This window comes from Anabrus simplex, chromosome 5 (genome assembly GCF_040414725.1).
Source record: "Anabrus simplex isolate iqAnaSimp1 chromosome 5, ASM4041472v1, whole genome shotgun sequence".
Taxonomy (NCBI): Eukaryota; Metazoa; Arthropoda; class Insecta; order Orthoptera; family Tettigoniidae; genus Anabrus; species Anabrus simplex.
In genome coordinates, this window is record NC_090269.1 from 181,788,477 (window position 1) to 181,803,179 (window position 14,703).

Genomic DNA, 14,703 nt, shown 5'->3' on the forward strand with positions numbered 1-14,703 from the left:
ACAACATATCAAAACAACATGAAATAGCACAAAACACCATCGTGTAAGAGAAAACATATTATTATCCTTTATTAAACATATGGAAAGCAATGGGCAACATTGCATTCTTCTGCTGCATTTGCGCACCCAAAAGTGCGTTCATCAGTCACATATTTCCTGCTGTGCTGTTTAGAACTCAATACTGCACTGAAGCTTGGTTACTGTTCGACAAGATTGTGTCACGGAAATAACATCTCATTCACGCTGTCTATGTAAACACGGCTGATAAGTAAACCTGTAAGTCGATCTCATATTTCCTCAACTGCATGCAAACTCGCATACAATCGTGCTTCTTAGTAGCATGCTACGATAATGTATCACACACATCAGACCCACTGGCCTGGCATCAATTTCCCGTCAATTCTGATTCTCAGTATTCTCTCAGAATACACTTGCAGGGCTTTCATCAGACATGCAATCGGCGTGCATAATCAACTTATCAGCATGCATTATAACTTCTTATATTTCTTACAATCTCATCAGCCTTTTCCCATTATAAATCCAGGTTTGATTCCCATACACATCATTGTTCGAAACAGTTTCCAACCTACATTGGAAGACTCCTTTCTCATTCAATGTTGCAATACAGCTCCACACATGTCAGCTCCTGAAATACCATGCGTCATGCAATCTAACTGTAACTAACTTTCTAAATGACCAAAATTAAATTGAATTTACTCTCAACGTAGCAAGTGTTTAACTCAGAAAGTGGATGATCTTGTCAGTCTAATCCTCCTATCTCTAATATACAAGAATATCGGAATAATACTAAGCTAATTATCATCATAATGACACAACAAAATAAATCCTAACAACTCCCTCATTATCCCATCTAACTAATCGTAAAGTAAAATAAAAATATAGAAATCGTGCATTCCTCTTTTATCCGTATTTACAACATTACAAATGTAAAATGAACACATGGCGTCAGGCAAAATTTACATTAAAGAAAAATCCCTACACTAAACTTCACTAGTATTTAAACATAATTCATATAACAAACATGCGTCTTATCTTGGACGACTCTCTGGACATTGGCAACTGCTCACATCCTTGCCATGGTGGTGTTTTACTCCATGTTGATCACTGCTTTAACACAAAGAAACAATCTTTCTTCTATGGGTGGTGCCATCGTCTTGATGAAAGTTCCTGTACACTGCAACACAGAAGACTTTAGGTGAATATCTCTTCACCGCTCGATTTTCACATGCCGAACAAACCCTTGTTAGCTGTGAACTAAGCCAACATTACTGACAAACAAACACACTTAAATTAATCAATTAGGGTATTTTAATACAGTTAGTTAGAGCGGCTCGCGGTTTGGTTAGAAATTTCTTCGCGAAATTCGACCGACGCGAAAATGCAATACAGCTGAGCGTTTCTTCTTCACTTTCCAGACTGTGGCTATTATTACCGTCTATTTATCTGGAGTAAAACTTTGCGCCATAATGAAATCGGCAATTTAGCACTACACCAGATAATTCAGTAAATTTCACAACTAAAAGCACTGTTTCTCGTTCGTAAAACCATACACTGTTATATATCTATCCACGTGGCAACATTCACGCACAAGTATCAGAGCAATACCGAACAACGTTCACACCACGTCGGCTCCCACCATCCGAGTAATGCTCTCACAGCTTGGGATGCTGGAGAAGCTTGGCTAACGCCATTGTAGTTATGGGATTCCCGCATGTTTAAAAGGGCAACCAATCAGCGTGCTTGCCATTCACAATGACTTATATATTAATTAAAACACACCATAAAACACACTCCAGATGATGTACAAATGACTCAATTACTTCTATGGCGTATTCCTTATTATATTACACTTTCCGACCTGTGGAAATCCGTCAGCTAACAGAACTGATTCCTTTATAACGATATCTTCTTCATGCAATTGTCCATGTTGGTCAACCTGGGATATTAATTCCACGTGATCCAGTCTGCATATTCGCCACACCCATGCATTCTAATTGACTGAATGTTCCTCTTGGCCAACGTTTTCTACACGTGCCGAGATATGCTAACTTCTGGTGACGCTAAGCCTTTCTCGCGGTTCCGAGGAAGCATCGCGCAATATCCAGCGACTTTATGTCTCCATGGACTTCCGGTCTCAGCTATCCTGCGATCCACTACTTTTACTATGCCTGACTGAAATTTATTTCAATAAAATTATATAATATGGCAAATAATAATCGGAGTGTCTCTTATGGGCCGTCAGGATACGGCTCATCAGATCTTACTTGAATTTTGCATCCAGGCACCAAGGGAAGACTGACGATGATACTTACAAGTATGAATCCAGAAGTTTAGAAAAAATTAAGGATACAACTCTTCACGGCATGTTGCCAGATGGTGGTTTTGTCACCCACGATCCAAATCAGGTACCATCTCCCTCATTTTCATCTTGAAAAGTAAATAAAACTTCAGAGCTGCAGCAAAAGAGTGATGCTTCTTTTACGCAGGGGGCTCAGATGGTCGTAGATCAGTTCATTGTCACAAACAGTTGAACTCTATAAGTGACTGTATTCGAAGTAGCACGACTAACTGCCAGATAGTGCCAAAGTACTTACTAATAAGAGTTATACAGTTTTTAAGTCCAGAAGATTGAAATTACAGGGAAATGAAATGGGGCCATAAGGCCAAGCACATAATAATACAATACTATGTTCACAGACACAAATTTCAACCAGTGTTTTAAGGCAAAAATATTGTTTCCAAAACACATTACAGCAGTGATGGCTAGAAAATTTTAGAAGTTCATAATTTCAGTCATGACTTCCCTTAATAAACTGTAATATTAGTTAGCTATTCAGCAATTCCTTCATTCTTAACCATATGTTTCCATTAGATTTGTTCTCTTTTCTCTTTAATAGCTAAAACGGATAATTATCATCTTGCAGCAATGTATTCCCATCAAAAAAGCTGGTAAACAGCTTCTTCTTCCTCAGACAGTTGTTCATATACATCTTGAGCTTAAGAGGGTGATCAAAGGCTAAGCAGTCTGTCCTTCATATTAAAAAATGAGGGCAAAGATGTATGCGAACAAACACAATCTATTGTAAAATGCAAGTACTACCTTGTGCATGATGTGGAAAACTACCACTACTTGCTAGGGGCCAACATGATAGCTTATAAACTACCTTGTTCATTTGAACGAGGTGCTATGAGAGCTATTTCTACGACATCAGCTGATTAACTACCTCGTTCATTTGAATGACTCTAGCTAACAAACTGTATTGAATAAACTAGTTCATACAAATGAACTGGTTAGACAAAAATAAACCTGTTATTTAAATCTCTTTTGGAAGTTCATTTCTTACATGGTGTGAACTGGAATCGAACCTACCAACCTAGGTTCAGAAGCATTTGTGTTGATGTGTGTATGTATTTCTGCTCAAGTAACAGAGAACTCGGAAGGAAGAAGCTACAAACATCTCTAATGGTGCAAATACAGAGAACACATGATGAATTGAAAGTTTCTTTAATGTACAACCAAAGCAGCATGCAGGAGATGGCTGATACATGTCTTTGACAGTTGCTGTCAATATACATAAACAGTACAAATAACATTTACAAAATGTGTTCAGAATAACTTTTTGAATTATTTCAGAAAAGTTAGGAACATAGCATGGTGGTGACAAATGAAATGTGTGTGCAAATGGTCAGAAAGCAATAAGTCCAATGGTAGCAGGACACATTGGTATGTGAAAGCAGACTGTATATTTATGTCTATGATTGTATGCAGTCATGTCAGGCCTTTGTATGCAAAAATGAACCTTTTATTTAAATCTGTTTTGGAAATTTATTTCTTACATGGTGTGAAAAAGACCATTTGCTGCTGTTGTAGGAATATCGGGAATTTTTGTTATTTTAGTATTAAAGGGTAATTGTAGAAATCTGTTATCTGACAAGGGAATGGTTTAGTTTGGACCAGACCGATTGTGATGAAACTTGGTACCAGTAGGATGATCGATTAAGGGCCGGTTCTACCACCTACTGGTAAAGTAGTGTGTAACTTGCCCTCCCCTCCCGGGTGCACTATCGGCAGCATAAATCGCTGGGGCACATAATTTATCGGCCACTTCGAAGGCCTGATAAGACTTTACCTGCCGGGCAAGTTTTGAGAGCTGAACATTATTAGCTGTATTTCTGGTGACATACAAAAATTAGCTTAGTATACTGATAAAAGCATAATACAGTAACAGTGATCGATATTGTATTGCAGGATTGTGAACAATAATGCTTCCCTTGAGTTGCAACGGTCACGCCAGCCTCTCGCATCGGCAGCATCGGGGATACATTTTATACGTCAAGCTTTCGCAAAGGAACTCTACAAGGATTTTTTTTTTTACAAGGATATAAAATCAAAACCTATTTGGAAATCATCTCAAATGGGCTTTAATTTTCTCATTTTAATTTTTCAGTTTTCATACACCAGGTATAACTTAGTATATGTATCTCAGTTACCCCAAGTGTTCTTACAGCATAATGGCCAATGTGCTGGCTTCGTAATACAAGGTATGCAGGTTCGAGTTGTCATTATGCCAAATATTTTTTAAAAAATTTCATTATCAGTGTTGTATTCATCTGTATGCCACTTTTCATACATTCTTTTGTTAATAATATATTTCGTTGAAATGTTTAATCACATTATTATGTCTACTAGGAAAATGCTTTAATGTGTGCTACTGATAGAAAGTAATGGTAAGATTATAGTAGTAAAGCATATAGGACTGTCGCCCAGGTAGCAGATTCCCTATCAGTTGTTTACATAGTCTTCTCGTAAATGATTTCAAAGAATTTGGAAACTATTCCATTCCTGAATTCCTCTTCCTATGAATGGATATTTACCCCGATTAGTTCTTTACATTTACAGTATCTTCCAACTTTATCTTGATAAAGTTAAATATTAGAATGAAATGCATTATCAATAAATGGAAACATTTGGAACTAAACAAGGTCACAGAGCTAGTTCCAAATAGAGGATCATGGAGATACTTAATCAATTCACAGAAGCCTGCAGAGAGAATGCTCAAAGGCAGCAAGTCCATAAGGAAGATGTGTTGTGTGTATGTGTATATATACATATATGCAAGCACGTAAAAGAGAGTTAAGAAAAATGGCAGGGGACAAAATTACATTTTTAAATGTAAATTAGAAAGACTAAGAGAACCTGCGTACTTTCTATTACGGAGCGAGCGACTTGACCAAACTACTAGAGAATAATTTCCAAACAATGCTGCCTTACATGACAGATTATAACTGGCCTAAGAAAATGTAATCTCGAGATTTTAATTCCAATTAGGTATTGATTTTGAAATCACGATTAAAATCACGAAAGCTTGACATAAATCGTTGTCCATAACTCTTAAGTCTCCCCTTATTAGGCTGTTTGGTGATAATCACCGGATGCAAGCACAGAAAAATAAGACAATTGAAATGAGCTTCGTACATCTAATGATAGATAGCACATCACTCGAAAGCGAGAAGTCGCTGAAAATCAGTCTAGCCAACCCCGTATATCGGTGCCTAGCTACCTAGTGCTCGTGCGGAGGTGGTTGCACGCAAACCTAAGTACCAGCTGATTTACACTCCCAGGTAGTTTACCTCCCGGGCAGCAGATGGTCAAACCAGCTCTTAAGACATCAAAACACCACTGCATGCCTGCCATGGTTACATATGCTGTACACTATATGACAGAATGAGTGATTCTGAAAAAAGAATCCAGCTGTTTCCTCATTTGTGCAGCATGCTGGCCTCTCACCGCTGGGTCCCTCTGTTCAAATCCTGGTCACTCCATGAGATTTGTGCTGGACAAAGCGGAGGTGGGACACATTTTTCTCCGGGTACTCCGGTTTTCCCTGTCATATTTCATCCCAGCAACACTCTCCAATATCATTTCTCTGTCATTCATTAATCATTGCCCCAGAGGAGTGCGACTTTCGACAGCCGGCACAATTCCTATCCTCGCCACTGGATTGGGGCTTCATTCATTCCATTCCTGACCCGGTCGATTGACTGGAAACAGGCTGTGGATTTTCATTAATAACATGCACAGCTATATATATATATAAAACCAAAATTTCCCACTACATAGCATTTTAGTTTTTAATACTAAATGATAGAGAAGTATTAAAGCTGTAGTATTCATATTATGTACTTATTAGTAAATTAGATTTGTAGAGCATGAAATTTTGCTTGTGGTCTGTGAAAATCTATTTCAGCATAAAGGATTTCATATAACTTTAAACTAGAACTATCTATACATTTCTACTGTAGATTGCAAGGTGATTTTATCTCATCCACTAACTGCTTTAAGTTGTCCAACTATTTTTCAGCCATTAATTATAACTTGACCATTGCTTTTACAGCAAAATGATTATTACCATTAAATGGAGGATATGTTAATTGATTATTTCTTGAAGTTTCATTGAAATTTATCTGGATCAGTACATACAGTTCCTTTGTAAGCCGATTGTAAATATATTGTTGATTTTGTGCAGAACATCTGATACAATGTGAATGAGTTAGTTGGAAAAATATAGTAGTTCAGTACAGGTTTTGTTACTACTTATTTGCAGGACAATGTTGATTTTTATAGCATATAGCCTACCCTTTTGTCTCACAGCTTACTGCCAATCTTGCTACGTGTGATGTGCATACAACCAACATATTCTCTAACCAACCTTACACATTTCTAATCCCTCTGGTTTAACAGCTACCAGTGCCTGAACGCATTGCAGCGCATGTTGTGAACAGAATAGTGACTACCCTCTACCCTACCATTTGCTTCTACTCTTCACTAGCTGTCTGAATTATTTATTGCTTTGTATCTTCTGTGTCAAAATGTTGATCACCTTGTCTGGGTAAGTTGCTGGACTGTATTAAATATATTTCTCAAATTCTGTCTTCTGCCTGATTTGCTTTGCCCAAGGTAGGAATATAAAAATTGAGATGTGGATTTCTGTTCCAGGTGCTGCAGTCAGCCAAGGAGCAGCTCAAGTGGTCATTGTTAAAATAATACAGGGGCGGGAGCTCTGTATAATAATTTCTTTGTCAGTAAATAATTACATAAATAAATTTACTGTTTTCCATTATCTTCTTAATTTTTATGTATCCCAGAATGAATGTTGTTTGGTTATACATACACAAACTTACTATTGTTAAATACTGATTTTCTGCACTTTTACCCGACATACATACTTTTCTTTTCAGTGTTTTTCCTTACATGAGTCTGTCATTCCTTTGATTAACAAATTCAATTTGATCTGCTGACAAGTTTAGAACAGGGTTTCCAGGAATATTTAAAAAGTACAGAACCATTGGTGCCAAGGGCAATACTCCATTTGAAAGAAAACTTAACTGTTAATTTCAATTATGATGTCTTATATGAAGCCTGTTCAAAAAATAACAGAACTTTGTAAATACTGCAGAAAGTACTCTTAGCAATTTCTAGTAAGTGATGCTGTATACAGCGGAACCTCAATGGGTTAGTGTATAAGAAGCTAGTAAGGGAGGAGCACTGCTGTAGATACGTTAGGTATCCTTATATGAGCCTGCCATTCCTTTAGTGGTGTACTGTTCCTTGATTAACAAATTCAATTCGATTTCAGAAATTCAGACGTTTCAAAAACAGTCTGAAGTTACCACTTCAATATTTTTCTAACACCAAAGCTTGGGAAACTACTGACCTTTTTATAGGATTTTTTCACAGATTGGACACTTCCATGAGGACTCAAAGGAGGAAGATAATCTGTTTATAAACGACTGTGCTGCCCATTCAGAGGACCCTACATTTCTTCATAACGTACAGACTGTGGGCCAATTATAGAAACGATGACTAGTTTTAAGCCAAAGATGTCTACCTAAACAGCATCTAAGTTATGCAGGATGTTCCTTTCCATAAACAATGTTCAACCAGTTTTTAGCTAGAAGTCATTTAAAGTTTGAATACTGGTTTGAAAATAGACATATCTTCCATGCCCTCTTTGCTTGTCACAACCCGTCAGTATACGCGCCAAACATAGGTCAGTTGTTGTCTTTAGTTCGGTTTGAGCATTCATAGTGTGCGGTTCTCAGCATTGGTTAAGTCGTGTGCAAAGTTTTAAGTGAATAATAGTCCAAAACACCTTACTCTTGTTGTATGGCTTTATTCGATAGTGGGGGCGGAGGAACTAACCGCTCACCAGACATAGATTCTTCTAGTGACATCGATCCTGAAGAAACATTGCATTCGGCGAATACTGGTGAAATTTTCAATCAAACTCTTAGTGGTGAAAATTATTCTTCCAATTTTCAAACTGATCAGAACAGCATTAACTCTCAACTATTCTACAATCCCGATCATAGGGGTCCGTAAGTAGTATACATGGAATCACCAGATGACAAAAATATTGGTACCGAGCTTGATAGCTGCAGTCGCTTAAGTTCAGCCAGTATCCAGTATTCGGGAGATAGTGGGTTCGAACCCCACTGTCGGCACCCTTGAAGATGGTTTTCCGTGGTTTCCTGTTTTCACACCAGGCAAATGCTGGGGCTGTACCTTAATTAAGGCCACGGCCGCTTCCTTTCCATTCCTAGCCCTTTCCTGTACCATTGTCACCATAAGACCTATCTGTGTCAGTGCGACGTAATCATAAGTAAAGCATCTTGCAAAAAATAGAAAAAAATTGGCAATATACATCCAATGGCGCTTGGTAACCTCTTTTGCGATAATCCAATAGCAGGCATAACATCCATCACTAAAAAGGGTGCTAAGAGAATTCAACTTATCTTCAGCTCTGCTCCCCATGCCAACAATTTTCTTCTTCACCCAATTCTGGAATCTAAAAGTCTTAAAGCTTTCATACCAGAGCCCAGTATTTTTCACATTGGGTTAATTCAGGGAGTAGATAAGAATTTGATGGAGGAGGATATTGTCAAACACATACAAAGGCTAAACAGAAGAGTGACAGTTGATGGTCAAATTAACTACATTTCCGCCAGCACAGTAAAGATAACCTGCAAGTGCCAAACATTCCCCGAATTTGTAGCCATTTGTCATGTCATGTTAGAAGTACAGACTTTCATTTTTTGCCCCATTATTTGTGGCAAATGTCAAAGGTATGGGCATACTGCCAAGAACTGTTGATCAAGATCCCATGATGTGGTCAGTGCTCTGTGACTCATGAAATGGACACCTCTGTTGAACTAAGGAATGCCTCCATTGTGGACTTAATCACAGTTTGGGTTCAGATCGCTGTGAAGTTCATAAGCAACAAATAGCTCTTAAATGCATTATGTGTGTTGACAATATATCTTTTCAACAAGCACAAGATAAACTATAGCCAAAGGAATTTTCCCCTCTTCGGGTCCCACAGCTCTTTCCTCCGATCCGTGAACCCCATTGTGCATCTCCGCGTGAGACACCACAAAAGCGCAAATTCACTGAAGTAATCCACAAAAATATACGACCAGCCCCGACTACGTTTCAATGAGGTAGGGTATCACGCTATATTGTGAAATCCTAATTTGGAGCATGTCTCACAAAAATCGATATCACAACCTCTTTTGAAAAAAGTGCAAATAGAATCTTCAACTAACGCAGCTTCAAATTCATCAAATCATCAGACTCAGTCAGAACTCAATAAACTCCTAGCTCAAAAAAGAGTGCCCAAACTGAAATCCAGAAAGATTTCCAACGGTTAGCTGAGGTTTTGGGGGGAACAAACTCAATGGGCGCATTTACTAAAAATACTTGTTGATAATGTCGGTCACTTTTTCGTAGAGGAGTATTACTCAAAAAAAAAAAACCATGAATTAATATTATTAATTTAAGAATATCACCCCAACATCATTGTATTACAAGAATCATGGCTAAAACCTGAGTCCATCTTTTATGTACCAGGTTACAACACTGAACGTATGGATGATTGTGGGCATGGGGGGCAATTTACTTTAATTGAAACTAATATACCATATACAACAAAAGTACTAAATTATATCATTCCTAACACATACTCATTAGCAATGAGGGTAAACAATTGCATTATTGTAAACATACAGTATATTGTCCACCTGCGATACAGGGAAACGCCATTAACCCATTCTCTGACAAACCCGTATATATACATTATTGAACGCCGTGCCTCGTCCGGCAAACCCGTCTATATATATGTTTTGGTGCAGTGTGTACTTCTCCGATCTCACAAATGAAAAACTTCATATCTGGTCTGTATTAAAAGGAGATAATATACAATAAAGGGAAATTTGATTGATCCACCTTTTGTCAATACATAATATGTTGTTAATATAATCACAACATTTTTTTATTCAGTACCGGTTTTGGTGTCTACGGACACCATCATCAGCTGAAACAGGTTCCATAAACAAAGATATACTAGTATGTAGTACATATAATAGACCCTTAAAATAAGTGACATTAATAGGATGAAGTAAAAATACAATACTTAAAAGTCTTCGCCATAAGACCTATGTGTATCAGTGCGACGTAAAGAAAAAAAAAAAAAACTTAAAAGAATATAGAAAAAGTTATGTGCTTGTTGGTCAAAGTATAAAATGAAAGGGAGATATTAACAAATGTTTAAAGACTTGATCACTATGGAATGGTTAAAAAGTCTCAAGCGTAGCACTGCTAAATAAAATAAAACATGGACATCTAAAAACTGACATAGGATGCAGTCCTTCCACAGAGTATTGATAATAAAGTAACATAAGTAGGTTTGATGGTAGGTTTTATCATCAACTCACAAAAGAGCACTTGCTCCTTGCCACTTTCCATGCATACATCAGGTCGTTTGAGGTTCCAAATTGGATCGAGAACTTTCTGGCCATATTATCACTTTCTCTTTGCCTGCAATATGATCCACTTCTTTGAGTACCTCATAAATGACGGCTTCTTTTTATGAGTTGATGTTACTAGCCACCATCTTTACTATTAATACTCTGTGGAAGGACTGCATCCTATGTCAGTTTTTAGATGTCCATGTTTTATTTTCACCTAGTGCTTAGCAGTGCTACACTTGAGGCTTTTTAACCATTCCAAAGTGATCAAGTCTTTAAACATTTGTTAATATCTTCCCTTTCATTTTATACTTTGACCAACAAGCACATAACTTGTTTATATTTTTTTAAGCATTGTATTTTTACTTCATTCGATTAATGTCACTTATTACTAAGGGTCTATTACGAGGGCTGGGGCAAAAGTCATGGCAACTATTTTTTTTCTTGAAGATACCAGTCCGGTTGGAAAATGTGACATATACCAACGAAAGGACAAGGTGTTGACTACATGTGTGGACAATGAATAGCACTGAAATATCATAACACACTAATTTATTACGGTAGTATACAGGGCAACATGGCCTTCCCGATGCAAAAGAATGACAACACAGTACACATAAAGTTGACATGACAAACCTGGGCCTAAAGACCCTCAAAGTAGTCCCCTACTACTGACACAACATGCTGCCAACGATGTGGGAGGCACTGAATACCATTTGCCTCAGCATTGCTCATCACTGGTTGACACACGCCCTTGCTGAAACTTTCCTACCCACCGTGCTATGGTACAGTATGATAGGGCATTATTCCCAAGGGCTTCCACTAATTCACTGTGACATTCCATCGCATTTCTCCCTCGGCAAACAGCTATTTTGATGTAAGCACGCTACTCAACACGGGTTACTTCCATCTCACACGACACTCACCAACTGACTGATTTCACAGCCCTCGCTGCGCTAATACCAGCTATCACAGAGCCATCTGTTGTTCTCCATACACACTATGCCTGCAGAACTTCCACACGGCACATATACGTTTGTGATCCGTTCACATATCTACAAGAAAAAAATAGTTGCCATGACTTTTGCCCCAATTCTCGTATATGTACTACATACTTGTATATCTTTGTTCGTGCAACCTGTTTCAGCTGATGATGGTATCCATAAACACCGAAACCGGTACTGAATAAAAAATGTTGTGATTATATTAACAACATATTATGTATTGAAAGAAGGTGGATCAATCAAATTTTCCTTTATTGTATGCTCACAAATGAACGCGATATACTGTAGTGTCATGCTTTGAGATTCCATGGAAATCCTCAAAGAAGTTCTGTATGGCAGATACATCACTCCATTTCATGTGTTTTGAAAGCAATCTGGTGTTTTTTCAGCTTCGTTGAAGTGGAACACCATTCCCACTAACGTGTAGCCATCATGGCGTCATGAAGTATACATTTATCTCTTATTGACAAAAAAATTGAATGTTTCCTCATAAATCGTGATTCTGGAGAGCTATATTTTGATAATGAAGATGGAGAATATCTATGTGGCGATACTTAACTACAAGAAAGTGTGAGACAAAGTAGTAATGATGAATCTTGTGCGGAATTGTCACCCCTTCCTCAGATAAATTATTTTCCCCCAAATGTAAATGATGTTGATAATCCCAGTTCTTGGATCAACAATTATATATTATATTTCAGTAATAGTATCACCGAGCGGAGTAGCCAGGCGTAGTAACATGATACGAATATGGAGACAAGTTCTGCACTCAGCAGGTGAGTCGGTTCGAACCTCACCGTCATCTGTCCGGAGGAGGTTTATTTGTGGTTTCTCTTTTTGCACTCCCAAGCAAATGTCGGGACAGTTCCTATTCATAAGCCACAGCCGATTCCTTCCACTTCCTTACCCAGTTTCATTCACCATCATTCATTTCATATTTATTATCTTCTCAACTGATGTTTGCATCAGGAAGGGAATCTGGCCGTAAAAATATGGTATAAAATATAATCTCACTTCATCCTCGGCCCCGTATTGGGCTGCAAGGATAAGGGGATGATATACATCCCATTAATAGTATCAGTAAATATGTAGGAGGGTTGGGGTGAAAGTCATGGCAACTATTTTTTATCTTGAAGATACCAGTCCGGTTGGAAAATGTGACATATCAGATGAAAGGACAAGGTGTTTACTACATATGTGGACAATAAATAGCACCGAAATATTGTAACACACTAATTTATTACGGTAGCATACAGGGCAATATGGCCTTCCCAGTGCAAAAGAATGACAACACAGTACACATTAAGTTGACATGACAAACCTGGGCTTAAAGACCCTCAAAACAGTCCCCTGCTACTGACACCACACGCTGCCAACGATGTGGGAGGTGCTGAATACCATCTGCCTCAGCATTTACTGCACCATGTGTGAATAGGGCACTGTCCACAAGATCCCGACGTTTCTCCTGAACGCCACGTTGTACCTGTCGCATCAGGAAGTTCCCTGTAGTACTGTGCGGTCACTGTTCTGCCATGTGGAACAAAGTGGCAAACGACGACACCCCTGGCGTCATACGCGACGATCACCATCAATTTGACTGGGGAAGGATTCTGACGGACCTTCTACCTCCTTGGTGTTCCAGCATGTCGCCACTCCGCGGACTGACGTTTCAGTTCTGGTTCATATGCCCTGGCCCAAAATTCATCAATGGTGATTATTTATGACAAGAATTGATCGCCGTCCTTTTGCCAGTGAGCAAGATGGTCGGAGCATATTGCATAGCACACCCACCTTTGAACTTCCATCAGTGGATGCGGTACCCACCGCGATGTGATTTTGCACAGTTGCAGCTCATTACGCAATATCCTGTGGACGGTGCATTTCTCAATGCCACTTGCCCTCTCTAACTCCAGTAGCGTCCATCGTCTGTCTTCACCCAGGAGCTGCTCGATGGCGGCACGTTCCATCGGTCCGCACACTGACAGGTCGTCCCGAACGTTGCTCATCACTGGTTGACACGCGTCCTTGCTGAAACTTTCCTACCCACCGTGCTACTGTACGGTATGGTAGGGCATTATTCCCAAAGGCTTCCACTAATTCACTGACATTCCATTGCATTTCTGCCTCGGAGAATGGCTATGTTGATGTAAGCATGCTGCTCAACACGGGTTACTTCCATCTTGCACGACACTCACCAACTGACTGATTTTACAGCCCTCGCTGCGCTAATACCGGCTATCACAGAGCCATCTGTTGCTCTGCATGCACACTATGCCTACAGAAAAATACGTTTGTGATCTGTTCACATATCTACAAGAAAAAAGTAGTTGCCATGACTTTTGTCCCCATCCTCGTATCTGTAAAGTGCTAATTCCTAAATTTAAAAAATCCCGGCCCAGAGGGCTCGCCTGGTCATCAAAACTCGGCAGTGAAAGGGTTAAATGGAATCAGTATTTTGCTCAATTTTCATCCCAAGAAAGTATCATTATAGCAGGCAATCTAAATGGACATCACATTGACTGGAGATGTGTCAATACAACAACAAAAGGTCACAATATATATATATATATATTTTTTTTTTTTTTTTTTTTTTTTTTTTACGTCGCACCGACACAGATAGGTCTTATGGCGACGATGGGACAGGAAAGGGCTAGGAGTGGGAAGGAAGCGGCCGTGGCCTTAATGAAGGTACAGCCCCAGCATTTGCCTGGTGTGAAAATGGGAAACCACGGAAAACCATTTTCAGGGCTGCCGACAGTGGGGTTCAAACCTACTATCTCCCGAATACTGGATACTGACCGCACTTAAGCGACTGTAGCTATTGAGCTCAGTCACAATATTTTAAAGGCAGTATTAGATAAGCAGATGTTTA

At 38.8% G+C, this 14,703-nt stretch overlaps 1 protein-coding gene across 2 annotated transcripts in view; it reads left to right on the forward strand.

Annotated features, from left to right (window-relative positions):
* Positions 1-7,142, forward strand: part of zetaCOP (COPI coat complex subunit zeta) — a 62,206-nt gene extending 55,064 nt beyond the window's left edge. Inside the window, exons 5-6 of one of the 2 annotated variants that reach the window (XR_010860288.2) lie at positions 6,764-6,911; positions 7,019-7,142. Coding sequence is in view for 1 of the 2 variants with exons in the window: in XM_067148411.2 (XP_067004512.1) it covers positions 7,019-7,066 (48 nt within the window). In the remaining variant the exon portion in view is untranslated. The remainder of the gene's footprint in view (positions 1-6,763; positions 6,912-7,018) is intronic. The other variant, XM_067148411.2, reaches the window with a different exon arrangement.
* The last annotated feature ends 7,561 nt before the right edge of the window (positions 7,143-14,703 follow it).